The 27,457-nt window shown below is 44.7% G+C and overlaps 1 protein-coding gene across 1 annotated transcript in view; it reads left to right on the top strand.

Annotated features, from left to right (window-relative positions):
- LOC146822513 (NACHT, LRR and PYD domains-containing protein 12-like) overlaps positions 1–27,457 on the top strand; it is a 221,502-nt gene that overhangs the window by 93,775 nt on the left and 100,270 nt on the right. The window contains exon 8 of the mRNA XM_085613631.1: positions 18,737–18,907. Within this exon, the coding sequence (XP_085469757.1) occupies positions 18,737–18,907 (171 nt within the window). The remainder of the gene's footprint in view (positions 1–18,736; positions 18,908–27,457) is intronic.

Consider the following 27,457-nt stretch of genomic DNA (forward strand, 5'->3'; position numbering starts at 1 on the left):
TATGTTATTATTTCCCTCTCCCCCCCCCCCTTTATTTCCCACCTTCTCCTTTTTTTCCTTCATATCCCTCCCCTTCCCGTTTGTGTTACTTGTTATCTTAATATAGACCCATTGATTGTCTTATTTAGTCTCAGCAGTTTTTTTTCCCCCGGTTGTGATCTCTTCTAGTAATTTCTGGGCTTGTATTTCGGAAAAAAAATAGTGGGTCTGTTCTTGGTAGATAACTTTTAATTTAGCCGGATTCTGTAAGAAAGCTAATGCTCCTGTTTTTTTAAATGGGGTTATGAGTTGCCTAAGCCTCCATCTTCTTTCCACAGTAGCGTGTGCAAAATCTGGTTTGGCAAAATAAGAAATGTTCTCCCATTTCCTCTTCATGTTGGGTCTAGCCAAATCATAAACAGCCTGGTGGAGTAAGAAATCCCCAAAGTATATAAGGATCACACGCAGATATGCTTGCGTATTTACCGGACGCTTAGAGATTGACAAGGGAAATCTATGTACCCTCTGAATTTCCTTATCCCATTCCCAGTGTGCTAGTTCAGATAAGTAATTTTTCAATAGAGTTATTGTAAATTTCCGAATGTCATTTCCTTCGCTATTTTCTGGAATCTCTAACAATCTCAGGTTGTTGCGGCGCTGCCAATTTTCTGCCTCCTCTAGATTCCACATTACATCCTTCAGCATATTATCTTGTGAGGATGTCTGTTCTTTCAGTGTATCTACTGTATTTTCAAGATCTTCCGTGCATTTTTCCACCATACGCAGCCTCTCCGATACCTCTGTGCACGTTTTCCCTACTTTATGCATAGTACCTTGTAATTTCTTTGAGGCTAGCCGTGCTTGACGATTTTCATTTTTAATTTCGTCCTGAAATGATCTCAGAGATTGAAAGATCATTGAACGGGAGGGCTCTTTAGTTTCGTCGCACGCTTTCTGCGCTATCTGACTTGTCGGTAGTTCTCTTGCTATTTTCCCTACCTCTTTTGAGTTACTAGAGGGTAGTAATTGCGTCACTGAGTAATCCCACCGAGTTCTCCTTCTTCTTCACCAAATATTCTGTTATTGTTGTCTCTTTTTCCAACCAACCCCCTTTTGGTTCTCTTAGGTATCCTTTTATCATCTTGTTGACCATAATTACTTATAAGTGAATCCTTGCACTCCACCTCTTCACTGCTACTAGAAAGTCCAATATCTGAGTCCAGCGACTCTTCATCCAGGGAGTCGAATTTTTCCATGGAGTCTGGGGAGAGGTATCCTGTCTCAGGGCCTTTTTTCTGACTAGCCCCTTCATTTCTAGTTCCTTGCTGTGGCTGTTCGGGTGTAGCTTCCTCAGTCTCAGTCTCTTTAGTATCTTCTTCTTGCTCCTGAATGGACATTACCTCCCAGAACACTCTGCAGTGCAACATGTGAACTTGGTCCTGAAACCGCACATATCGTCACACCGTGAACAGAGCGACCTGTCCTTAGTGAACATTACAGCAGTTCCAGTTCCTAAAGTTTCGGACAGAGTTTCCTATGATGTGTGTGGTCATACTGAACTTTTAAGAATACTGCATTTAATTAAAATTTCTCTTAATGATATCATCACCTCTAGTACTCTCTCTGATGATCGGGACATTGAAACTGTGCATACTATGCTTTCTGACTTAGAACAATCTGCTGCATTTTCAAATTATGAATTGTATGATGGTACATCTAATTCTGAGACCATGTTTTGTTACCAACCCTACGGTCAGTGGGCCCGATTCACAGAACTAACTTAAGACAAAATCCTAAACTTACTACCATTTTGGTATTCACAGAAGGCACTTACTCATTTTGGTATTCACAGAAGGCACTTACTCATTTCGGTATTCACAGAAGTTAGGAGTCCTAACTTTAGGACTCCTAAATGCCTTCTGTGAATACCGAAAGTCTTAAAATTAGGATTTTTCTCAGTTTAGTAGTAGTATAGTTAGGACTCCTAACTTTAGGACTCGTAAATGCCTTCTGTGAATACCGAAAGTCTTAAAATTAGGATTTTTCTCAATTTAGTAGTCCTAAATCTAAATTTAGGACTACTAAATTGAGAAAAATCCTAATTTTAAGACTTTTGTTATTCACAGAAGGCATTTAGGAGTCCTAAAGTTAGGAGTCCTAACTATACTACTACTAAACTGAGAAAAATCCTAATTTTAAGACTTTCGGTATTCACAGAAGGCATTTAGGAGTCCTAAAGTTAGGAGTCCTAAACTTAGGACTACTAAATTGAGAAAAATCCAAATTTTAAGACTTTCGGTATTCACAGAAGGCATTTAGGAGTCCTAAAGTTAGGAGTCCTAACTATACTACTACTAAACTGAGAAAAATCCTAATTTTAAGACTTTCGGTATTCACAGAAGGCATTTAGGAGTCCTAAAGTTAGGACTCCTAAACTTAGGACTACTAAATTGAGAAAAATCCAAATTTTAAGACTTTCGGTATTCACAGAAGGCATTTAGGAGTCCTAAAGTTAGGAGTCCTAACTATACTACTACTAAACTGAGAAAAATCCTAATTTTAAGACTTTCGGTATTCACAGAAGGCATTTAGGAGTCCTAAAGTTAGGACTCCTAAACTTAGGACTACTAAATTGAGAAAAATCCAAATTTTAAGACATTCGGTATTCACAGAAGGCATTTAGGAGTCCTAAAGTTAGGAGTCCTAACTATACTACTACTAAACTGAGAAAAATCCTAATTTTAAGACTTTCGGTATTCACAGAAGGCATTTAGGAGTCCTAAAGTTAGGACTCCTAACTTCTGTGAATACCGAAATGAGTAAGTGCCTTCTGTGAATACCAAAATGAGTAAGTGCCTTCTGTGAATACCAAAATGGTAGTAAGTTTAGGATTTTGTCTTGTTAGTTCTGTGAATCGGGCCCACAATGTTTTGCACAAAACAAGTATCCCTCGTAATGTTTTTACTAGCCATCAATGGGAACATTGCCCTACACTGCCGAAAGGTAGTTCAACCACATTTGCACAAAAGGTTGCTTATTTGTCTGAGTTTAACACTTCAGACCCGGCCTCCTATTACTATAGGCTTGCATCTACAACTGCGAAGAAAAATATGCTTACTAACACTAAGCTGATATACTCTGCTTCCTTTATTTCCCAACTGTCTTTACAAGGTTTCAACTTTTGGAGGGGCACTATAGAGACAAAATCTGTCTGGGGGACTAACGATTGGCAAGTTCATGGAACTGAGGCCTTATTTAGAGCATGTCTCATACCATATCAGATGATTTTCCTGGATGAGACTTCAAGTCTTGGACTAGCCAAGATCAAGGATTTGAACACACCTTGGATTCCCTCACTTACACACTGTGAGGGGTGGCAAACCTATACTCTACACAATGGTTCTTACAATTCAACTGACCCCAATTAGAAGGGATGGTTGGTTTGGCCTATCGACACACATAGGTGTCAGTCAAGATTCAGGGGTACCACCGAAGGGTTTAGTATCCGTAGGCCTGATCAGCGCTATGTACATTCAGAACAATCAGGGGTAGTGACATCTTACAGAGTTTGGAAGTTATGCCTAGAGTCGCTAAACACCTCAACACTGTCCCAAGTGAAATAACACTTATCCCTTCTCTCAGATTACATGGGTCAATTGCCTTTTTTATGCTATTTACAACGAGCTATGGAAAATCTCTCAACAAGAGGCTGCAGAGAGACTACGTGAAATAGATAGGGTTAACCTTGAAAAGGCCTTGGCTGTGGTCGACAATGGTATGACCACACTATCATCCAGAATGTATTCACTGGGCAACATTGTGTCTACTGCAATAGATATAATGGAACAGAATGTGTCTCAACATGGGCTGTCTCAATTGCGGTCCATTATATTGCTAAGCTGGATGCTGCAATCATTGCGTTCTGGCCATGTGCCCTGGCGTTACATCAACAGCACAACTCTGTTGTCTGTATACAATCTAACGGAAAGACAGATGGTTATGTGATTGCAAGATGCAAAATATACCGTGTTGCACACTGAAAAATTGGACCAATTACCTTTCACAGTAGCTGAGTCACCTTCCACAGAATGGTTAATCCATGGCTATATTACACAACCTGTCACGACATTCCAATTTCAGTACTATCTCAAATACCATCAGGTAGGCAGGTATGAAGCGCTAGGAAAAGGGTACATACACGAGTACTGGGAAATACCATACAGATTTAGATGCAGGAATAGGGACACTGAAGTTTTTTTCAGTGGTTCAAACTGCGAAAGTGCTTTATGTGGGTCCCTAGTGTGCAGAGACATTTCTCTTCGTAAGCCTGTAATGCTTCGGTTGCTAACTTGTCCTGTCACTTGAAGGGTTCCCCAGCACCCGCGATTCATCCGGTGTTCAAGCTGCTCTCGAATTAGAGCTATTTGATGTTGAATGCTCAAGGCTGTTGTGGGTTGGTACCAAACATCACATACCGGGTCACAGTGAGTTCCAGGGTTACTTGTTGTATGCAAGCATTGTTTCCACCAACCAACACAGTTAAGGAGGCAACGCTATGGCCTTAAATTAATGTTTCCTTCATACGGTTTGATTCTCTGAACAGACTGAAAGCCATGCTTTTTCAGAAAGATGTGGCCTTAATCTCAGGAGTCATTCCAGCATTCAACATTCATTCGTATTAGGATACGGTTTTGGAAGGCTTCCACTGGTCCTACTACTTGTAGTGGGCATCCTGATTTTAATTTTCTTGCTTCGCGATGGACGTCTTAGTTCATCAGGAGATAGAAAAAGCACTGCTGGTGCGACATTGTCGTGAACGCATGTACCATCTGGGCTCACCTCGGCTTCGGAGCTAAGCAAGCATTGGTTCCTATCATTCAGACCGGTTTGGTTTGACTGCATCTTGCCTGTGCTCCGCTGCCTATTCTGCGAATACATATGCGTGTTGGACCCTACCATATGCTGCGCCACCGGACATAGACCTACTACTGAACCCCTTGAAGGCCCATGTGTATTAATGTCCTCAGCGTATTCACATGATGATGACGGCATTCTTAAAGCCTCTATGGGGTGCTTCAGCTCCTGGTGGAACAAACAACGGCTTTGCAACATGCTCACAGGTGTCGAGTGATTCCTCAGCGGCTGCTGTGGGAACTGTAGAAAATCAACTTTAGCTCCATTGACCTGATACAAGAGGTACTACATGGACCGTCGTCTGCGAATGCGAGCGACAGTGATGTTGCGTCTCCCCCACAGGACACATAAACATTTAGCTCTCTGTGTGATGGAAACAATTCGGCCTTTTTTCCAAAACAAGCCAAATTGGAAAGAGAAACATCGTTTTTTTTCCTTCTGCTCTCACTGAGCAGCATGGCATTCGGTGTGCTCAGTCAGTCTAATATACATTGACTCTTTAGTGGACTTGTAGCATCTTTTTTACTGATAACATGTTTTTAGATGTTTTTAGACAATGGTTTTACAATGTTTTTATGCTTTTAGCAGGCTTATTTTAGCATTAGTTGACCTTGTCGACCTTCAGATGAGGAGTGGGTGTTATGTTTTCCAACCTAGGCCTAAGTAGCAAAGTGGCCTTTTACCTCCATTTGTCCTACCTTGCTCTGCATAACTGTTCTAGCACTGACCTTTTACCCAGTTATGCGCTGAATAAATGTCAATTGATTTCCTTGAAACTAGTCTCATTTATTATGTGTGAGGATTTTTAGTAAAATCCCCTGCACATGACGGACATAACAGGATAAACTTACTCTATACAAAAGTCATCACTATCTTCATGCCAGGCCGACAGAGCTACTTTGCATAGTTGCAATTATTGATTTAGGCTCATTTACATAACCGTACTCACAATATATCGATTGTGGTAGGACCCTGAGGCTACCTTTGTCGTATAAAAGAACCGCACCTTCACCAGGTAACTAGAGGAGACGCTTCTACGATGACACAAGACACGGAGGGCCCTGCATGCTGAAGCATCAACACGCAGCGGTCTGACATCCCTTGCAGGGTGTCCAACTTGTGACCAAAAGGGGTGCTTCATTCTCTCCTATCAGGTAATGGGGTTGGCTCTTTCCTATGAGGAAATATGAATTTTGTGATCAGTTATGTCCCCTATCGTAGACCCCAACGGCTCCATGTGCATGCTATAAGTACATGTATGTTCCCTCCAGTTCCTGTTTTGAAGACGCAAATACATGTGCGTCCACCGTCAACATGTCCTCTTTCAGATCCGCCATGAATGGGTCAGATATTCCATTCCTAAGTATGAAAGGCCACCGACTTTATGTGGTTCACTTTCCACATTTCACAGATTCAGGCGAGTAGGCCCAGAATTCTGTCATCAAGCCTTTTCCTGCCTTCTGCCTCTGAAAGCTCCAGTCTGAGCCTGCATCTGTATCCATGAACTTTGTCCTACTCCCTGCGCGGCTAACGGTGCCTGATCCAGCCTGTTGCCTGCCAAAAACTGTATTTCACCTTCAAGATTATCTACTCCGCTCCTCGTCCGATGCATTCCTGTCTAGTAGTTTAGGTAAACATTCCTCCAGCTACCGTGCAAAGGGCCAGGCCTCGCTGTCCACATGCAAGTAATTCATAGCCCCCGTTACCATGGAATATTCCTACCCTCTCGCATCTCATGTAGACACTTAGACGCTTGTACACGCACTAACAGTCAGTATAGAATAGATTCTATCCTAGAGACCTTTCCTTTTGGATAACACAGTTCTTTAAACATAGGATATTAGATATGATTTGGGATTAGGTTGACATGACCCCCCAGACTTCTGTCTCCACATGTAGAGCTAAATGTCAAGTCCCCTTCACCCTCTAGTTGCACGTCAATCACACGTCATGCGGCTGCGCACGCATCTCTGCCAAATATTTCTGCTGACATTGCAGGATTCTTTTATGGATCCACCCACTTGTGACATCATGTATAATGACGTTTATTAAATTACGCCCATAAGACCGCCTCTATTAGTTACGTATGCACAGTTTATCTGTATTATCAGCTGTTACGCCTCTTGCATCTGTTTCACTGTAATGCATTTTCTATAAAACTGCTTATCTGTCAATAATGTATGCCCTTCCTTCCTGAACTTTCGTGGTGATGGAATAGAAGCCTTCAATTCGAATTGTATTCCTTTGTATAGGAATAAAGCCTTTTAGAACCTCTAATACCACGGATTCTGCCTCTTATATTTACTGAGTTATTCTTACTAGACTTTACCGCATAAAAAATAGTACCGGTAATGAAATATTTACCACATAAATTGGCGCCCGAACAGGGACACTTTCTCATCTCACGCGCCGGCGGTGCGTTGCAGGCCCGGTCTCCTGCCACAGCTGAACGGACAAAAACGCGTACCTGCAGGATTTCCTGTATCTCCCTCCGGCGAAGCGGGGGCGACTGAGGCTGCGATCAACACCCAGACGAGGCGGTGAGAAGTGCGAAGTATCCCGACCAGAGCCTAGCTGAGAGAGCAAGATCCGAGGTATACAGAGGCCCACCAGGTTCCGAAGTTCCGAGTCCAGTCGAGTCGAGTCCAGTCCGGTCCAGTTTCAGTTCCGTTCCGAGGCCTTCCGTTCCGAGCTACCCGGTGAGTACCATTACCGGGGAGGCATTTTACGTGCACATAGTCTGTGCCGGTCAAGACGGGTTTGGGTACACAAATCCGGTCTGCACTGTTTCAGCAGTGTATCTGTACTGTTTAGCAGTATATATAGTATGTCTTGCATATAAATAAGTATTATCTAATGTCAGTATTATGTCAGTAACTAGTTTTCTATTCGTTATCATCGTTCGATAAAACTGTTAAGTGTTAAATGTTTTAATACGTTTTATATATATATTGTGGTGTGAATGACTGTTCATTATTGTGTTCATTGTATAAAGTGTGTTCTAGTAATAAGGTCTGAAAATGCCGCTCTTTTCGAAATTAAGACAGATCAAAACTAGAAAAGGGGTACTCAAAGAAGCTGTTCCCATCCCACCTAGGGACACTCCAGGATATTTTATGTATCATAAGCATGGCCTAGATGCCGTATTATTTCTTGATTTATGGGTGGACTACACCAAGGATTTGCCAGAAAATCAGAGATGGCCCGCAGCGGGGACCTGGGATGCAGATTGCATCATGAGAGTAGAAGAAGAATTATGGAAAAAGAAAGCCAGACAATCACAGAAAGATGCCATTGAATTATGGCGTAAAGAATCATATAGACGTACAGAAAAAGCGCTCAGACAGGAAGAGAAAGGTAGAGAGAATTCAAATAAAACTCGAGAAAATCTATTACTTGAGGAAGGTACCCGAGTAAACTCAGAACAAGTAGATAGACAAAGAAACACTCTTATGAATGGTATGTATCCTCTTCTGGCCGAAGGGTTACCTAAGGCTACCCCGGAAATACCAAAAGACTTAACTCCTCCATTGCTCCCGATAAAAGCACATCCCAAAACACATCCCAAAACAGCAAAGGACGTTTTCCTTTCCTCCTATTTAGATGACGTAGCTCCCGAGTATGCTAATGCCATACCACACACACCGCTTGCCGATGGTGTTCAACACCAAGAGCATCCGTCTGTATCCCCGCAACTACAAACTCCTACACAAGTTCCCACAGGTCCGTCCGTTTCTACAGTTTTTCCCGCATCTACAATCTCTATCCTACGTCCAACGAATCCTTTCTTGCCCAGCACCTCAGATGGTGCTACAGGAGGTACGACAGACATGTTTGCCACACCGCCGCGAAATAAACAGACCCTTAGAGATTTAGCACTCCAACGTACACCCCAATTAGCGACATCCGACATGTTTAAAGAACAGCTTGTGGATTGTAGATACGATCCCGTGCCAGGTAGACAGGACAAATTGCTCATATCATCACTACGTATACGATGAGCTACATTGTATTAATGACGATACCAGGAATGGTTGAACACCTAGACGATATATATCGCTTCGTCCAAACAGGGCGAGGTCCAGAAAGTATTAACGAAGCTATGGAATACCAGAAAGTGGATGTCCAAAGACAACTACTACGTTTTTTCATAAATTGCGTGATTAGGAATCAAGACAGGCCTGGGGCAGATCACGATACCATGCAAAGACTTGCCAAATGGGGTCAGAACATATCAGAAGAGAAACATGATAGACAGGCGTGTATAATCGCCATGTGTCGAAAGATCCGCAAGGAAGTAGAACGAATACATAAAGAAAGACGAGAAGCAGACAGAGTAGAATCAGAAGAAGAGGAGGAGCAAGACTCAGAACAATTAGAAACGATAGCTTACGTAGGTAGAGGAAGACCCCATAATAATACTAGAGGCTTTAATGACCCGATACGTCCAATACGTCCAGAATATAATAGACATTTTCCAAACCCTATGTTAAATACAAGATCCCCTGAACACCTATTCCAAGCCGTTGATAAATTACTCCGAGATCGAAGGGGGTACCATATGCTCGATTCCATGGACGAACAAGAATTAGCCAGGTCAGCAGTACAATGGGCTGATAGTCCCAGCGAATACAATGATGATGTACTTGCACACACGTTTCTGAATCTTGACCCATACGAACAGCGTTTAGCTAGTATATACATGATTCAACACCTCCTTATATTATATAAAAGCCAACACTCCGATCCAGGACCCTTACCTGACATATTGACAGAACTACTCACGAATAAATGGAGAGGGTCAGGTACTGATTTAATTAATGAAATTCTAGAATTCCGAAACCAGTATATAGCTTTCGTATGCCCAGAACACGTTCCAGTTCCCATCATGGGAAGAAAAATGTATCACATAGATAGACAGAACCCGTTACGCGAAGTTCACCCAATCAGAGGTGACGGTAATAACTTTACACGCGTGTTTGTGTACACGCCTATAACTAAACTGGAATTATTAGAAATGAAGAAAGTAGTACCCAGCCATGACAAGGACCCAGCAGGTTTCCACCGTGAAATAAAAGACATGTTACTCATGGGAGAGTATACCTACCCCGACATTATGAAAATATTAAAAGTCCTATTACCCGCCGGTGTTTACGAGAAACTCAAAGAAAAGGAATGGGAGGTGGGAGACCAAAAGATAGATTGGACAGCATTAGAAAACGAAGAAAGGGCCCGAGCTGCAGGAGCAGGGCTTGGGGAAAAGACTACAGCACTACCAGGATTACTAGTACAGGTACTGCCACGTTTATTAACTACGAAAAAGGAAGACTGGGGTGCAATATCAGCCTGTAAACAAAAACCAGATGAAGACACTAGTGATTTCTATTCCCGATTTGAAAAATGTTTTGGTATAAATAGTGGCATAAAAGCAAGTAGCGAGTCATATCCACATCTGTTTGTGACAAAATTAGTTGAAAATTCTCTGCTACAAGTCAAGAATAGAGTATTGAAATTCGAAAGTACCTGGCAAGGTAATACCCCATCACAGATGTTACAGATGTTACAATATCACCACAATAGAATTAAAGAAGAACAAGAACATGAACAAAGACGTATGAAAGATACGAAAATGAAAATGCTTGTTGCCCAGTCAGTTCCAGCCGATGGTCATCAAAAGGGTGATTCCGCAGGTCCTACGAAAGGGACATGCAACTATTGTAAACAACAAGGTCACTATATACACGATTGTCCAGTCCTGAAACATAATATTGCTACAGGTAGAACCCAGGAGAGACCACGTCCACCTAGACAGGATCAGAATCAACAACAAATCCCTCAGCATGCACAACCTAGGTTAGCTCCGCAACAATTAGCTCCGCAACAGGCAGCTCCACAACAGACCGTAGCACCACCACAAGCGCAGCCTATTGCTGCAACACAAGCAACAACACAACAGATGTATCAGTATGCACAAGCAGATTATCCCGATTATCAGCGATATACATGAAATAGCCTAGAGAGGGAAGTTGGCTTACCCCTTATTGAGGTTCCTGTAGACCAAGAGGGACCTTATGTACATAGTGAACTATTAGGGGAAGACAGAAAGTTTTTACTTGATACAGGGGCAAGCAGAACAACTATAAGACGCAGTGAAGTTCCAGGGGCACCCCTCTCAGGCTCACAGAATATTTCCCTTGGATTCTCAGGAAAACCTATCATTAATGAAGTAACACAACCTCTTCCATTGACGGTTGGTCCATTGACACGTACTACAGATTTATTGCTTACTAAATCATGTCCAGAAAACTTGTTAGGTATAAAAACATTGAAAGCTCTAGGAGCTATAATATGTTGTTCTCCGGAAGGAGTACGATTATTTTTGCGTGACTTTAAAGGTCACTACGTGTCAAGAGACATGGATCACCGGTTACAGAATTTACCTACACATTTATGGGCACAAGGCCCCACTGATGTTGGTTGCATGAACATTACACCATATCGAGTCACGCTGAAAACAGGAGTAGTACTACCACGAATGCGACAATACAAGTTACCACCAGATGCTGTTGTGGCTTTACTGCAAATCATTGACGAGCTCATTGCACAAGGAGTGGTGTCCGAAACCGACTCCAATGTATGTAATTCCCCGATAATTCCGATTCTTAAAAGAACGGATCCAAAAGCACCACCAGTATATCGATTAGTTATTGATCTGCGCGAATTAAATAAATGTATTGTACCACAATACCCTGTGGTCCCAGATATCTCTTCATTACTAACAGCTATTGACTCAGAAGCAACGTTCTTCACTGTAATTGATCTCAAGAATGCTTTCTTTAGCGTCCCAATAGATCCGGAAAGTCAATATCTGTTCGGATTCAGTTTAAATGGACGAAGTTTTAAATTCACACGCGCACCTCAAGGATTTACAGAAAGCCCCAGCATCTATAGCCAAGCACTGAAACGAGAACTTGACAGTATCCACATGCCAGTTAACACTGCCTTGCTTCAATATGTCGATGATCTGCTGATCACCGCCCGAAGCGAACCTGAATGTGAAACAGCGTCACTGACGGTTTTGAAATTTCTAGCCGACAAGGGGCTCAAGGTGTCCCCTTCTAAGCTGCAATTCTGTGTCCAGCGAGTTGTTTACCTTGGGCACTCGCTGTCCAAGGAGGGAAGGCAGCTTACATCCGACCGCATCCAGTTAATTGCTAACATGTCACCACCCAAGACACAAAAGGAGGTGCGGGCTTTTATAGGCCTCACTTCATACTGTAGGCAGTGGATCCCTCAATATGCATTTCTAGCAAAACCACTCATCCAGTTGACAACACAGGAGGCAGCCACATCGACTGTCCTCCCTTGGTTTCCAGAACATACACACGCCTTTGAAAGCTTAAAGAAAGCTTTATGCCAAGCACCTGTCTTAGCAACACCATGTTACAGTAAACAGTTTACACTCTTTGTTACAGAACGCGAAGGTACTGCCTTGTCAGTACTCACTCAGGAACAAGCAGGATCACACAAACCATGCGCTTATTTCTCTAGTACATTAGATCCAGTAGCTCAGGCTCTTCCTGCGTGCCTGAAATCGGTGGCAGCAACAGCTTTAGCTATCAGACAAAGCGATGCCATAGTGTTAGGACACCAATTGACAGTACAAGTACCACACGCAGTAGAGGTTCTCTTGAACCGCACACAAACACAACACTTGACTATAGCGAGACTCACGGGTTACGAATTAACATTGTTTCAGCCACACATAGAAATCAGACGTTGTAATACGTTAAATCCTGCCATACTGTTACCAGTAGGCGGAACAGATCTATTGGCACATGATTGTGTCGAAGTCATTACTATCACGACGAAACCCAGACAAGACTTGACAGATATCCCTATGTCAGATCCAGACTTGACATTGTATGTAGATGGGTCATGTATGAGAACAAGTACAGGAGAGTTAGTGGCCGCTTACGCAGTCACAACAGACACTGAAGTCATTGAAACAAATTGTATTAACACTTTGTCAGCTCAAGCAGCAGAGCTCATCGCTCTGACACAAGCCTGTATTCAAGCCAAAAATAAGAAAGTCAACATATACACAGATTCACGTTATGCATTCGGAGTCGTCCATGACTTCGGCGTACTGTGGCGAGAGAGAGGTTATTTAACTTCTCACGGTGCCCACATCCAACACGGACCCCTCATTCAAGCCCTATTAGACGCGATTCATCTGCCTACTGCAATATCGATTATGAAATGCAAAGCCCATACCAAAGTTACCGATATCATTTCTCAGGGTAATGACCTAGCTGACAGAACAGCTAAACAGACTGCTCAGAATCAGACTCACACAACTGACATGACAAAGACAATAGTTCCGACACCAACACATTGCATGACAGTTAAGGATCCCGCCCTTGATGTAATTGACATACAGACACATGCTACACCAGAAGAAATAAAGAAATGGACTGAATTAGGAGGGATCCAAACGGGTCAAGGATGGATGACGAAGAAAAAATCTATATGGTTTCTTCCCGACTCCATGGTTCAAGTCATCATTAACACAATACATAGTCCAGCGCACCTAGGAGAAAAAGCTATGCTAGACAGCATTCAACACATTTGGTTCAACAAACACTTGCGAGCAGCAGCTAAACAAAAAGTTCGTACCTGTATGATATGTTGTCAGTTTAATCCAGGTAAAAGCATCCCCGTAGAGCAGGGTGGATTTCAACCTCCCGATCATGCTTTTGAAGTCCTCCAGATGGATTATATCCAGATGGAACGATGTCGAGGATTCAAATATGTTCTCGTAGTTGTCTGTGCTCTTTCCCGTTGGACAGAAGCCTACCCGGTTTCAGATTACACTGCCCCGACTACTGCCAAACAGTTAGTTCGAGAATTCTTCCCACGGTACGGTTTACCACGTGTTGTCTACTCAGATAACGGCCAGCCGTTCTCATCCGAACTAATGAAACACGTTTCCCTTTTGTTAGGCTACCAATGGAAATTCCACTGTGTCCGACATCCCGAGGCAGCAGGTCTCGTGGAACGCCATAATCAAACTCTGAAAATTAGATTGTCCAAAATATGTAGAGAAAAAGGTGTCGATTGGATAGTAGCCTTACCAGTTGCGCTCTTTTACATGAGAATGGTAGCACATTCTCGAACAGGGCTATCCCCGTACGAGGTGATCTTCGGTAGACCACCAAATATGTGGGGGACGCCTATACCTCGCAAAATCACTGATGTTGACTGTAATATGCTGACAGATTACCTGGCTTCCTTGATGTCTGCACTACAATCTTGTCGTTCACAGGTAGCCGCAGCTTTTCCCGATAATACTGAGGTGAAGCCCCATGACGTGGTTCCTGGGGACCTGGTTTTGATCAGGAATTTTGACCGAAAGACCCAACTGGAGCCTAGATGGACATCGCCAAAATTGGTTCTACTAACTACAAGGACAGCCGTGAAGATTGAGGGACGCAAAGGGTGGTTGCACTCGAGTCATATCAAGAAATTTTATGGACTACCATCTAGTGTGAACGCTCAGCCCTGCATCCCCTCACAGACAGACTCAAAACTCCCCTTGGCTGAATTAACAAACACGGAACTTTATAAACTAAAATTAAGGTCTAGTAAGTCAGACAATTTGATTGTTTAAGTCCTCTCCAAGGTGAATCGGTTGAATTTGTCTCTGACATGTATCCTCTAGACCGGAATAGAGAAAGAAATCAACAGATGCAGCTTAAAAAGCATGCGTATTGTAAATCACTTCGTAGTCACTGCATAGTAACATTATTAATTTTGTTCTTTCTAAGTCTTCTGATCATCATTGTCAGCATACTATTGCACATGTATTACCCTATTCTTAAGCGTGTTTACAATGTAACTGCAGAACATTCTTTTAGCGAATTACCTCCGCATGAATTGTCCTATAGATTTGCGCTGCGCAATAACACATTCATTAGTATGTTACATCATTCCCATCAGACCAGCAATGCCACAAATTGTTGGATATGTGGCCGACTCCCTCCCTATCAGAACTATAAGGGAGTTTTGCCCCTCTTTCCCTATCCATTCACACACAATGGCTCCTGTGGAGCATGGTTTAGTTTGATTAATTCCCTAGATTCAAATTCCGCAGTTTATCAAGACAACTGGGTATGGGGAAACCTGAACCTAGTTTTGCTTAAAGTCTGCTACCCTAACAAGGAGGGACTTCCCAAAAGAACAGGAACTGATCTAGAAAATGAAGTATATGGATTAGGTAATTTTACACTTAACCTCATGATCCTGAACGTTGAATCTGAAGCTACACCAATCTTGCCCGCCATGTCAGTATTCCCAGTAAAAGGGGAATTATGTGTAAGAAAGAATGGTTCCATACACATGGGCCATAGTAAATGCACCACTGTAATAAAATTCAGTGATCAAGGCAAGTCTACATTTAGAGCTTCCCGTCATTCCTACTTCATATGTGGCCAGACCGCATATATACGTCTACCTCTAGACTGGGATGGTACCTGTTACATAGCATTCCTTCTACCACCTGTTTTCCTAGCTCCTCCTGATTATCATAGAAATACCCATTTAGTACACAATAGACAGCAGAGAGATCTCCCAATTGTCGATTACACTGAAACAGCATGGGAACAATACACAGATTTCAATAAAGGTTTCTTTCCCTATATAGGTACAGTCACTAATAGTAAGCTGATACGTAGATTAACCAGAACCCTTGAAGCAGTAGTGAACGAAACTACTTCCGCCTTAGGCAATTTAACAGAAGAGCAGTCTGCTATGCGGATTGTTGTTCTTCAAAATCGTCTTGTCCTTGACGTCATCCTGGCCGATAGGGGCGGAGCTTGTAGGGTCATCGGATCAAGTTGCTGCATTTTCATACCAGAAAATTCGCCGTCAGTATATAAAGCCATAACCCGCCTTCATAAGATTATAAGCCAGATACACCAGAGTCCAGGCACCTGGACTTGGTCCGGTTGGTTCTGGGGCGTGTTGTCAGCCTGGGGATGGAGAATCCTATCCTTCCTAGGTATTGGCTTTCTCATACTATTCAGTTGCTGCTTATGTCTACAATGTGGGCCAGCGATTTGTGGTCTGTGTGCCACATCGTGTATCCCACATCCAAGTTTTCGTTCAAGATCCCGGAAGAAGAAAGAAGAACAAATGATGCTATATGAACAGATCGATGGATTGATGAAGATCGATATCTCCTGAGGGTCCGTAGGGGACAAGGAGGGAATGAGGAAATACGAATTTTGTGATCAGTTATGTCCCCTATCGTAGACCCCAACGGCTCCATGTGCATGCTATAAGTACATGTATGTTCCCTCCAGTTCCAGTTTTGAAGACGCAAATACATGTGCGTCCACCGTCAACATGTCCTCTTTCAGATCCGCCATGAATGGGTCAGATATTCCATTCCTAAGTATGAAAGGCCACCGACTTTATGTGGTTCACTTTCCACATTTCACAGATTCAGGCGAGTAGGCCCAGAATTCTGTCATCAAGCCTTTTCCTGCCTTCTGCCTCTGAAAGCTCCAGTCTGAGCCTGCATCTGTATCCATGAACTTTGTCCTACTCCCTGCGCGGCTAACGGTGCCTGATCCAGCCTGTTGCCTGCCAAAAACTGTATTTCACCTTCAAGATTATCTACTCCGCTCCTCGTCCGATGCATTCCTGTCTAGTAGTTTAGGTAAACATTCCTCCAGCTACCGTGCAAAGGGCCAGGCCTCGCTGTCCACATGCAAGTAATTCATAGCCCCCGTTACCATGGAATATTCCTACCCTCTCGCATCTCATGTAGACACTTAGACGCTTGTACACGCACTAACAGTCAGTATAGAATAGATTCTATCCTAGAGACCTTTCCTTTTGGATAACACAGTTCTTTAAACATAGGATATTAGATATGATTTGGGATTAGGTTGACATGACCCCCCAGACTTCTGTCTCCACATGTAGAGCTAAATGTCAAGTCCCCTTCACCCTCTAGTTGCACGTCAATCACACGTCATGCGGCTGCGCACGCATCTCTGCCAAATATTTCTGCTGACATTGCAGGATTCTTTTATGGATCCACCCACTTGTGACATCATGTATAATGACGTTTATTAAATTACGCCCATAAGACCGCCTCTATTAGTTACGTATGCACAGTTTATCTGTATTATCAGCTGTTACGCCTCTTGCGTCTGTTTCACTGTAATGCATTTTCTATAAAACTGCTTATCTGTCAATAATGTATGCCCTTCCTTCCTGAACTTTCGTGGTGATGGAATAGAAGCCTGCAATTCGAATTGTATTCCTTTGTATAGGAATAAAGCCTTTTAGAACCTCTAATACCACGGATTCTGCCTCTTATATTTACTGAGTTATTCTTACTAGACTTTACCGCATAAAAAATAGTACCGGTAATGAAATATTTACCACACCTAGGGGATTCTTGGCTTTACACCTACATACATACTAGGTACACTTAGGTAGGGTCCGCATCGTAGGAGTACGCTTGATTACTGTCATGTTTATATGCCTATATATATCCACTGTTTTAGCACCAGGATGGAATTCTACCTTCTATTTACCCTATTGGTGCTTGTAATCTTTTCCGTTAGCTTCTGTCTATTGATTGTCGCAGCAAACATGTTTTATACTAGAATGACGCTGGATCAATAAGTGCTTATTGAAAACATCCCCAACGTTTATTCTGTGTACCTCTCTGAGAAGAAGTGGGCACGATTGACTGAGCGATAAGTGCTGTACTGTATCCACGATCCCTGACGGGTCAGGCTTGTCATGTTCAATGGTTGCCAGAAACTATTCACTCCTTGGTAAGGTTAGGGGGGCTTATAGTGGCACTGTGAGCTAGCTGGTCTATAGGCTGATATATCCTGTGGGGGTGTCCAGAATCAGTCTAGACACCAATCCCTTAGTTTATGTTGTCCAACAAGTACACAGATCCTATGTATTTTTACACGTCACAGTGTCCTTCTGATGCATACCTCTCAGTCTCCCCTGATACACAGCAGCTTGTGTCCCTCAGATATAGAACATCAGTCTCCCCTGATACACAATAATCTGCGGTCCCTGATACACATCCGCCAGTTTCCTTCTAATGAATAACACTCGGCCTCCCCTGATGAACAGTAGCGAGTGTCCCTCTAATGCATAACACTCGGCCTCCCCTGATGAACAACAGTGAGTGCCCCTCTGGTGCATAACACTCGGCCTCCCCTGATGAAGAGCAGTGAGTGCCCCTCTGATGCATAACACTCGGCCTCCCCTGATGAACAGTAGCGAGTGTCCCTTTGATGCATAACACTCGGCCTCCACTGATGCACATCACCTCTCATGCAACGTACCCAATGTCCCTTGATGCACAAGATCCAGTGCTACTCTAAGACAAATTACCAAGGTTTCCTTTGGACCACACCACCCTGTGCCCCCAGATGTAGGGCTCTCCTACGTCATGTGACTCTATTCTTCAAGTGGTTCACCATCCTATGCCCCACTGAGGCACAGCGCCCTGTGCATCCTGCTGCACATGGTTAGGTATAACTGTGGATCTGTGTGGCTTGATGCCTGCATGTTGCTATTCATGGAGCATGGATGCCTGTGTGTCTACGGCGCTGTGTTCCAATAGGATTCTGTGGTGTGCTGCCTGTGTGCCAGTCCCATGTTTTAGAGTGAATGTGTGCCCATGTGCTTTGTGCCTCGGTGTACATACTCCATAGAATAGTCAAACCTACTGGGTACACCCATGCTTGCTTTGTTTAAGGATTGCACACATATTTTTTCTGTTTGTCATTTGCAGCTTGTGCCACTGCTCTCTCACTGGTGCCTGCTGTGCAGACCTCGCCTTAGCTCTCTGCGGGAACCCATCTCTCACAGAGCTAAACCTTAGCCGCAATGAGTTGGGCGACTCCGGGCTGATGCAGTTGTGTCATGGACTGAAGCACCCAGAATGCAGGATTGAGAAGCTGTGGTAAGTGATCAGTGATTGTACCTTCATCCTTTCTGTGCTTCTCTCACCTTCCAGGTGCAGTCACTTTCCTCCACCTCTCCTTCACTGAGTTACATGTGTGATATCACAAGTGACATCAACGATAATAACACTAGTGATGTGTGTTATGTCACCAGTGAACTCATTGATGATATAGATAGTGATGCTGTGATGTGACCAATGGCATAGTCAATGCTATCACTAGTGATGCCACTAGTGACATCGTCAATGCCATCACTAGTGATGCTGTGTGTAATGCCACCAGAAATGTCGTAGATGCTACCACTGGTGATGCTGTGTATCATTTCACCAGTAATATCGTTGATGAAGTCATTAGTGATGCAGTGTGTCATATCACCACTGACATCATCGATGATATCACTAGTGATGCTGTGTGTCATGACACCAGTAACGTTGCTGAAGACATAACAAGTGATGCAGTGTGTGATGCCACCAGTGACATTGTTATTGATACAACTAGTGATGTTATGAGTGATGTCACCAGTGACATCGTTGATGAGATCACTAGTCAACTACCCAATTGCTTTGGGCAGTCTAGGAGATGCATACAGTCACACAGTCACCCACATGATATATGTTAGAAGTAGTATCACTCAGTAGCAGTGCACCAAGTATACTAATTTATCTTTTGCCGTAGGTTAGTATGCATGTTTAACTCCCATAAACTCTTTAAAACTCTTAGACTTGCTTGATGATGCCATCAGTGATGTCATTTGAGATGTCATCAGTGATGCCACTGACCATGTCATGAGTGATGTACTATGTGAGGTCATGAGCACTGCATTGCGGGGACGTAAGTTATAGTAAGCTCAGATAAATATAACTCCAGAATTTCACTGGTTTTGTACGAGTGAAATCAGAGCCTATACTATCCCTGGCATCCAGTGAAGGACGTGTGTTCTAAACATTTATGAGCATTAAACATGTATACCAAGGTACTACATAAGATAAAATAGCATACTTTCTATACTGCTAATGAGTAATTCAGTTTCTTACATATATTATGTTAGTGGCTGTGTAACTGTGTGTATCCATACGAGTGGGTGTCTGAGTGCCAGTATGGGTGTAGCTGTTTGAGTGTCTGTTTGGTTAAGTGACTTGGGGTGTGAGTGGCTGTATTGTAAAGGGTCTGTGTGAATGGAAGTATGGGCGAGTGAGCAGATGTGTGACTGCTTGTATGGATTTGTGCATGCGTATGTAAGTGGTTGTGTGGGTGTGTGAGGAAGTGTGTGAGTGCATGTATGGGTGAGTGAGCGGCTGTGTTAAGAGGCGGTATGAGCAAGTGAGAGCCTGTGTGAGTGGATGTATAAGTGAATAATTGAATGTGTGAGCAGCTGTTTGGGTGAGTGTGTGGCTCTGTGAGTGGCTATATGGTTAGGTTACTGGTTGTATGAGTACATTGTGGGTGAGTGAGTGGTTGTGTGAGTACCCGTATGAGGGAGTGAGTGGGTGTTTGAGTGGCTCTATGGATGGGTGAGTGGTTGTATCAGTACTTGTATAGGAATGTGAGTGGGTGTGTGAGTGGTTCTGTGGATGATGTCATTAGTGATGTCATTTGAGATGTCATCAGTGCAGTGGCATCACTAGGGGGATGCGGGGGGTGTGGACCGCACCGGGTGACACCATCACATGGGGTGACAACAAAATGCAAAATAATGGGACCCCTGCCCCGGGACCAGCCTGCACGGGGGAGCCCTGCACTCGGAGCCCAGGCTGGGACGCAGCCCAACCTTGGGGGGGGGGGATTATCCTGTGTAAGCCTCAGACAGCGGAAGTCGTCTCTGATTCCTTTGTTTTGGTTCGAGCGTGGACAGCTGAATTCACTCTGGGCTCGGGTTACTAAGTACCCTCCTCTGAGTGTTCACACCATTTTCTCCCCCCACTGCCCGGGTCACTCCTCCTCTCTCTGGCCCAAGGGAGACAGATTGTGGGAGCAGCTAAAACAAGCAGCATTCTCCCTCCGGCAGTCACAAGCAGTCAGTTGGGGTAAATTACACCTAGTAATGGATGAACAGAAAATGGCGGCCCCAAAACAAGACATACAAAAATACAAAACATGCATATAGTCACAGAAAGTGAGCAAAAGTTAAAAACGCTCATAGAAGTGAAATAAAAGGGGGTAGTTGAGGTGAACATACAATAGAGAAACTTGGGGAGCAGTGATACAAATCATGTGCTAATTAGTACAGCCAATCTCACAAGTGATATGTGAGATCTTCAATCAGAGTTGTTTTTAGGGGGTGTGGCCGGCCAGTGGCGTCACTAGGGGGGTGTGGACCGCACGGGTGACACCATGAGTTACCGCACTGGGTGACACCAACCCTAGTGACGCCACTGCATAAGTGATCCCCCAACTCATCTTGTGGGACATGCGCTTGATGGTATTTTTTACAAATCTCCCGGAGTTGCAATTACTTGGCACCCTTCCGGTTATGTGGTCTGACCGCATGGTGGTTCCATTTAGCTTTTGTAGTAATCAAACAACCGTAGTCCCTAATTCTACCAAACAGGACAAATTGCTCAGGCCATGGAGCAAAGTCAATGGATCAGACCTAATGAAGGCCCTTGAGCTCTCCCAAACTCCCCTTACAGATGCCCCCAACATTGCAGCTTCCGTTATTTTAACTGGATACAAGAAGCAGCAAATAAATTGTCGCCGCTTAAGAAAGTCATCAATCGCAGATTGCGCCCATCAGCCCCCTGGTATTCTGAGAAATTGAGGGAATCAAAAAAATCTTGTCTTCATCAGGAAAGGATCTGGAGAAGTAACTATGCTCCAGAGGAAAAGCAGAAATATAAAATGACTGAATCAGGAATATAAGAGTTTGATAATTTCTGAGAAAATCCACTTTTTAATGGAGAAAATCAGGTCCTTTGCCAATTCATCCCAGGAGTTGTTCCAAACAGTATTTGGTCTCTCTACTCCCTCTGTTTCTCCTACAGCACTCCCCACTCAACAGCTTTGTGAGAACTTAGCGACTTTCTTCAAAAATGAAGTTGAGAAGGTTTTCAATGACCTTATCCTCAACAACAGGACTGATTACAACTCAAGCTAGCACTTGATCAGGCCAAATCCAACTGGCTTTGTGAGTTTCCAGCTATCTCCTCAGAGAGTATGATCGAACTTATAAAACTAACCAAGTCCGGAGCCCCCAGACCCTTGCCCTACTAGAGTGTTGCACAATATAGCCAACTTTATTGCACCTCCACTTTCCTCGCTGCTCAATAATATTCTAAAAAACTGATGTTTACCTATGGAATGGAAAAAGGACTCCATTCTGCCACTTCTTGACCCGGCGGAAGAAAATAACTACAGCTCGATATTGAGGCTTCCTTTTCTAGTGAATGGACTAGAAAGACATCTTACCTTCTCTCTCTCAATTTTTTTGGATCAGAATGGTATTCTGGACAACTCCTAGTTCAGTGTTAGGAAAGCCCTTAGTACGGAAACTGCGCTGGTCGCAGTATCAGAGGAGGTCAGGGTAATCCTTGACCGTGGAGATTAGGCTGCTGTGGTCCTTTTGGACCTATCCGCAGCCTTTGACACAGTAAGCCATAGGATTCTGAAACAAAGTTTGTTGAAGATAGGTGTCCAAAGCTCTGCCTTCAAGCTACTCTGTTCCTTCCTAGATGAAATGGATCAAATGGTCCATAGAGGAGATTTTAGGTATAAGTCCTTCTCCCTGTCTTGTAGTGTTCTGCAAGGTTCTTTATTAAGTCCTTCCTTATTCCACATATATGTGGCCCCTCTTATGGGATAGATAAGGTTTTACGTTTTTTCTACAGTGTCTTATGTGGACGACGCTAAATTATTGTTCCCAAAAATAATAATACTGAAGAGGTGGGCTTCTTGCTTTCAGGAATGCATGAGTGCCATTTTCAACTGGATGAATCAATCAGTCGGATTTGGAGATCACAGCTGCATCACCTGTGAGGGTCTCAAGGCACTGGGAAGGTGATCTGCCGGTTCTCCTATTGGGTGAACATCTAGGTCTTGGGGTCCTTCCTGAACTGCTGGAGCGATGGAGAGGCTCTGAGGTGCAGAGTGAGGTTGTTCCACGTCTTGGCCGCCAGGTAGGAGAAAGAGCGGCCTCCGCTGTTGGTCCAGTAGATGCGACGTGTGGCTGTAAGGAAGAAGGATTCGGAGCAGAGTTTCCTTGTGAGTAGGTGGCAGTTCATTTGAGTTTTGAGGTACGCCGATCCTTCATTGTGTAGTGCCTTGTAAGTGTGGGTGAGCAGCTTGAACTGGTGTCTCTCCGCAACTGGTAGCCAGTGGAGTTTCCTGAGGTGAAAGGTGATATGAGTCCACCTGGGGAGGTCGAGGTTGAGCCTGGCTGCAGTGTTCTGGATAGTCTGGAGTTTCATCATGAGTTGGGTGGTAGTTCCAACATAGAAGGAGTTGTCATAGTATAGTGTACTGGTGACGAGAGCTTGTGTGACATTTCACCTGGTGTTGGTTGGGAGCCATCTGAAGACTTTCCTGAGCATTCGATGGGTGAGGAAGCAGGTGGAGGAGACGGCGCTGACCTGCTTCTTTATGGAGAGATGTTTGTTGAGGATGGTGCCTAGGTTGCAGGTGTGTTCGGTGGGTTTGGGAGGTGGGCTTAGCTCAGGTGGCCACCATTCGTTGTTCCAGAGGTTGTCCTTGCCTTTCCTGGAGAGTACTTCTGTCTTGTTGGTGTTGAGTTTGAGACAGTTGTTGATCAGCCAGGTGGCCACGTCTTTTATGCATTTTTAGAACTTGTCCTAAGTGGTATTTGAGTCATTAGTCAGGGAGAGAATGAGTTGGGTGTCCGTGTAGGAGATGATGTTCAGTCTGTGGCTCTTGATGACATTTGCTAGGGGTGTTATGTATACGTTGAAGAGAGTTGGGCTGAGGGATGAGCCTAGAGGTACACCACAGGTGATGATTGTAGGGAGCGAGGAGTAGGGCGGGAAGATGGCCTTATGCGTTCTTCCTGTAAGGTAAGATGCTATCCACTTGAGGGCTGCTCCTTGGATGCTGATCTGGTGGACTCTGTTTAGTAGTGTGTGGTGGGATACAATGTCAAAGGCTCCTGAGAGGTCGAGGAGGAGGAGGGCTGCTGTTTCCCCTTGGTCCAACAGCATTCTGATGTCATCCATGGCTGCAATTAGGGCTGTCTCTGTGCTGTGGTTAGCTCTGAAACCTAATTGGGAGGAATCCAGAGGGTTGTGGTTCTCCATATGTCTGATGAGATGGATGTTGATGGCTTTCTCGATTACTTTGGCAGGGAAAGGGAGCAGGAAGATAGGTAGGTAGTTCTTGGGTTCTCCTGGGTTTGCGGATGGCTTCTTCAGAAGTGGCTTCACGTTGGCATTTTTCCATTTCTGGGAGAAGTGGGCCGTGGTTATAGTGGTGTTGAGGACCTTGGTGAGTTCTTTGCTGATGGGTTCATTGTGAGGTTGAAAGTATGATGTGGGCAGGGGTCTGCTGGTGTTCCGGGGTAGATGGATCTCATGATGGATGCCGTTTCCATCTCAGAGAAGATGTTCCACGAGGTGAGCTGGTGTGGCTGTACATCAATCGACATGATGCAGTTGATGCTGTCCTCGGTGGGGTGCAAAGTCTTGGTAGATGGTGTTGATTTTGTTGCGAAAAAAGTCTGCAAGGGTGTCACAGAGAGCTTGCGAGGGTGTGATGTTGTTTTCTGTTGCAGAGGTGTTGGTGAACTCCTTGACTTTGTTGAAGAGTTCTTTGCTTTTGTTGGAGCTGTCATTGATGTGGGTGGCTAAGATGGTCTTCTTGGTGTTCTTCTGGAGGTGGTGGTAATGCTCGAGGGCACCTTGGAAGTGTTTTTGGTACTCGAAAGTCTTACTGGCACCACCATCTTATGTCCTTCTGTCTACATTCACATTTCTGCATTTTGAGTTGCTCTGTGAACCATTTGGGGTATTATGTTTGTTTTTTGGGGTTAGTTGGTTTCTGCGGTGCGACCTTGTCAATCAATCAATCAAGGAATTCGTAGAGCGCACTACTCACCTGTGAGGGTCTCAAGGTGCTGGGGGGGGATGCTGCTACTGCTCGAACAGTCAGGTCTTGAGTAGCCTCCTGAAGGTTAGTAGGTCTTGGGTCTGCCGTAGGAGGATGGGGAGGGTGTTCCAGGTCTTGGCGGCGAGGTAGGAGAACGATCTGCCGCCGAAGGTCGCTCTTCGGATGCAGGGGATGGTGGCGAGGGCGTGGTCGGCGGAGCAGAGCTGTCGGTTTGGGGTGTAGAAGGTGAGTCGTCTGTTGAGGTATGCTGGTCCGGTGTCGTGGAGTGTCTTGTGTGCGTGGGTGAGGAGCTGGCTTGCCAGGAGCCAGTTCTCAAAGTTGTCCACCACGTGTTCAGCGTTTCTGGTGGTGGTTGTTAGTCGGTCATTGAGGGTGTTGGTCCATCATTGTTCTGATATCTTAGCCCAACTGCGCCATGTCTGGCTGACGGTGGAGGCAGGGGTTCTGGGGGGATCCAAGATGAAGAAGTAGATCCAGTGGTGGTCCGTCCAGGTGAGCTCCTCGGTGTGGGTATATTTAATTTTGTTGCTGGCTGAGAAGATAGGGTTGAGTGTGTGTCCTGCGGAGTGGGTGGGGTCAGTGACCAGCTGTTTGAGTCCGAGGTTAGGGGGTCTCCTGCGTTAGCGTCTTTGGTGTTCTTCAGGCGAAAGTTGAGGTCTCCTAGGAAGATGTACAGATTCGAGTCAATGGCGAAAGGGGCAAGGAAGGTTGGGATAGCTTTGCAGAAGGTGGGGCGGGAGTCCTAGAGGTCTGAAGGCAAGGGTGCCTCTGATGGTGGTTTTGCTTTTGGTTTGGAGTTGGAAGTTGAAGTGCTCCCTGAAGGGGGTGGAGTCATCCGTGGTGCTAGAGCATTCAAGGTTTTCCTTGCAGATTATGGCGTTGCCGCCGCTGTTTCTGATGGATCAGTCTCGGTGTGTGATCTTGTATCCGTTGGGGGTGACTGTGGCAATATTGAGTGGATGCAGGGTTCAGCCAGGTCTCTGTAATGCAGATGGCACCGGGGGTGCGGGTTATGATGGTGTCCCAGATTTCCGTAGCGTGTTTCCCGAGTGAGCGAGCGTTGATCAGCAGGCAGTTGATTTTTCTGGGGGTGTTAGCGATGGCCTTGCTGATGGTTGCATGCGACGCAGTGTGGCTGGTGGGCGTGGCATGAGCTCCCATTGTCTCAAATTAAGCTCTGAAAAGACAGAGGTTCTCCCCTTCGGGCAGGATACCTCCTTCTGGAACAATTCTTGGTGGCCTCAAGCCCTGGGCTAAAACAAGGAATCTTGGAATAATTTTTTATACTAATCTCTCTGGATCAAACCAATCATTTGACTTCCTCGTTGTAGGAGAGTAGGATCTGCACTTATGTTGCCCCCACTTTTTTTCTGATGTATACACTGGTTTCTGGCTATAGTCTGGCTGGGTCCCTGCTAATCAGGGCCCCAGCCTCTCTGTTCTCTCTAAACAACTTGGTGTGCATATTAGATGCACTAGTGATTGGATACTGTGGTACCTTACAAGCCCCTAGTATATGGTGCCCTAGGTACCAAGGGCATAGGTACTTAACAGGCCTACCAGGGGCTGCAGCATGTATTATGCCACCCCTGGGAAGCAGACTCAATCTGACACCACAGGCCTGCTACTGCAGCCTGGGTGAGGTAGTGTTAGCACTCCTCACTGAGGTATAGGTTTCTATATCTCACCATACACACACATATAAACCCATCAGTCACCCCTATAGCAGGCCCTATCAATCCTGAGGGCAGGGGGCTTGGTTTACAATGTGAGGGGGTGCCTCTGCATGAGCAGTACCCCTCTGCAGCTGGCAGAGTCTATTCTCTGTGGCTGTTTGTGAATGCGGTTAAACCATATACTCTTAAGTGCATTATAACCCAACGGTAAATCCTAACTTTGGAATGACTGCATCAAAACATGTCGTGTCTGGTGTCAAACAACTTGGAATCATACCCCCACACCAGTAACTGGTGTGGGAGTATGATCCCACCCTTCTAGAGGGGACGACATGTACCTACTGTGGTAACACGGTAGAAATCTGAAAGAGCCTTGGCATCACAAAATGGATGCCACCAGCACAGACACTGGGCTGCCCTCCTGCTGCTGACTGAAACTCGCAGTGGAGGAGGCCCAACAATAGGTATCCTGTCACAGGGAGGTGTCACTACCTTCCAGACAGGATTTAGTGTATTGGAGCTGGGTGGGTGAACTTCTAGAGTGCTTTGAAGTCCTGCACTGGGGGAGCAGTATGCTCCTCTGTGCATATGCCAGCTCAAACCGGTTCAGGGGCTACCTGTCCCTGCTCTGGCGCGAAACTGGACAAAGGGAAGTGGGTGTAACCACCCACTACCCTGACCCTCCCAGAGGAGTGGTCCTAGAGCTAGTCCCTCCCCTATCTTCAGTATAAGATAGGAAACCTTGCCATTGCAAAGTAGATAACCCTGGACGATGCTCTACAAAGAAGAATCCTGGCCCTTCGACGTTCCACTACCTTTGGA

This window comes from Triturus cristatus, chromosome 6 (assembly GCF_964204655.1).
Source record: "Triturus cristatus chromosome 6, aTriCri1.1, whole genome shotgun sequence".
Classification (NCBI taxonomy): Eukaryota; Metazoa; Chordata; class Amphibia; order Caudata; family Salamandridae; genus Triturus; species Triturus cristatus.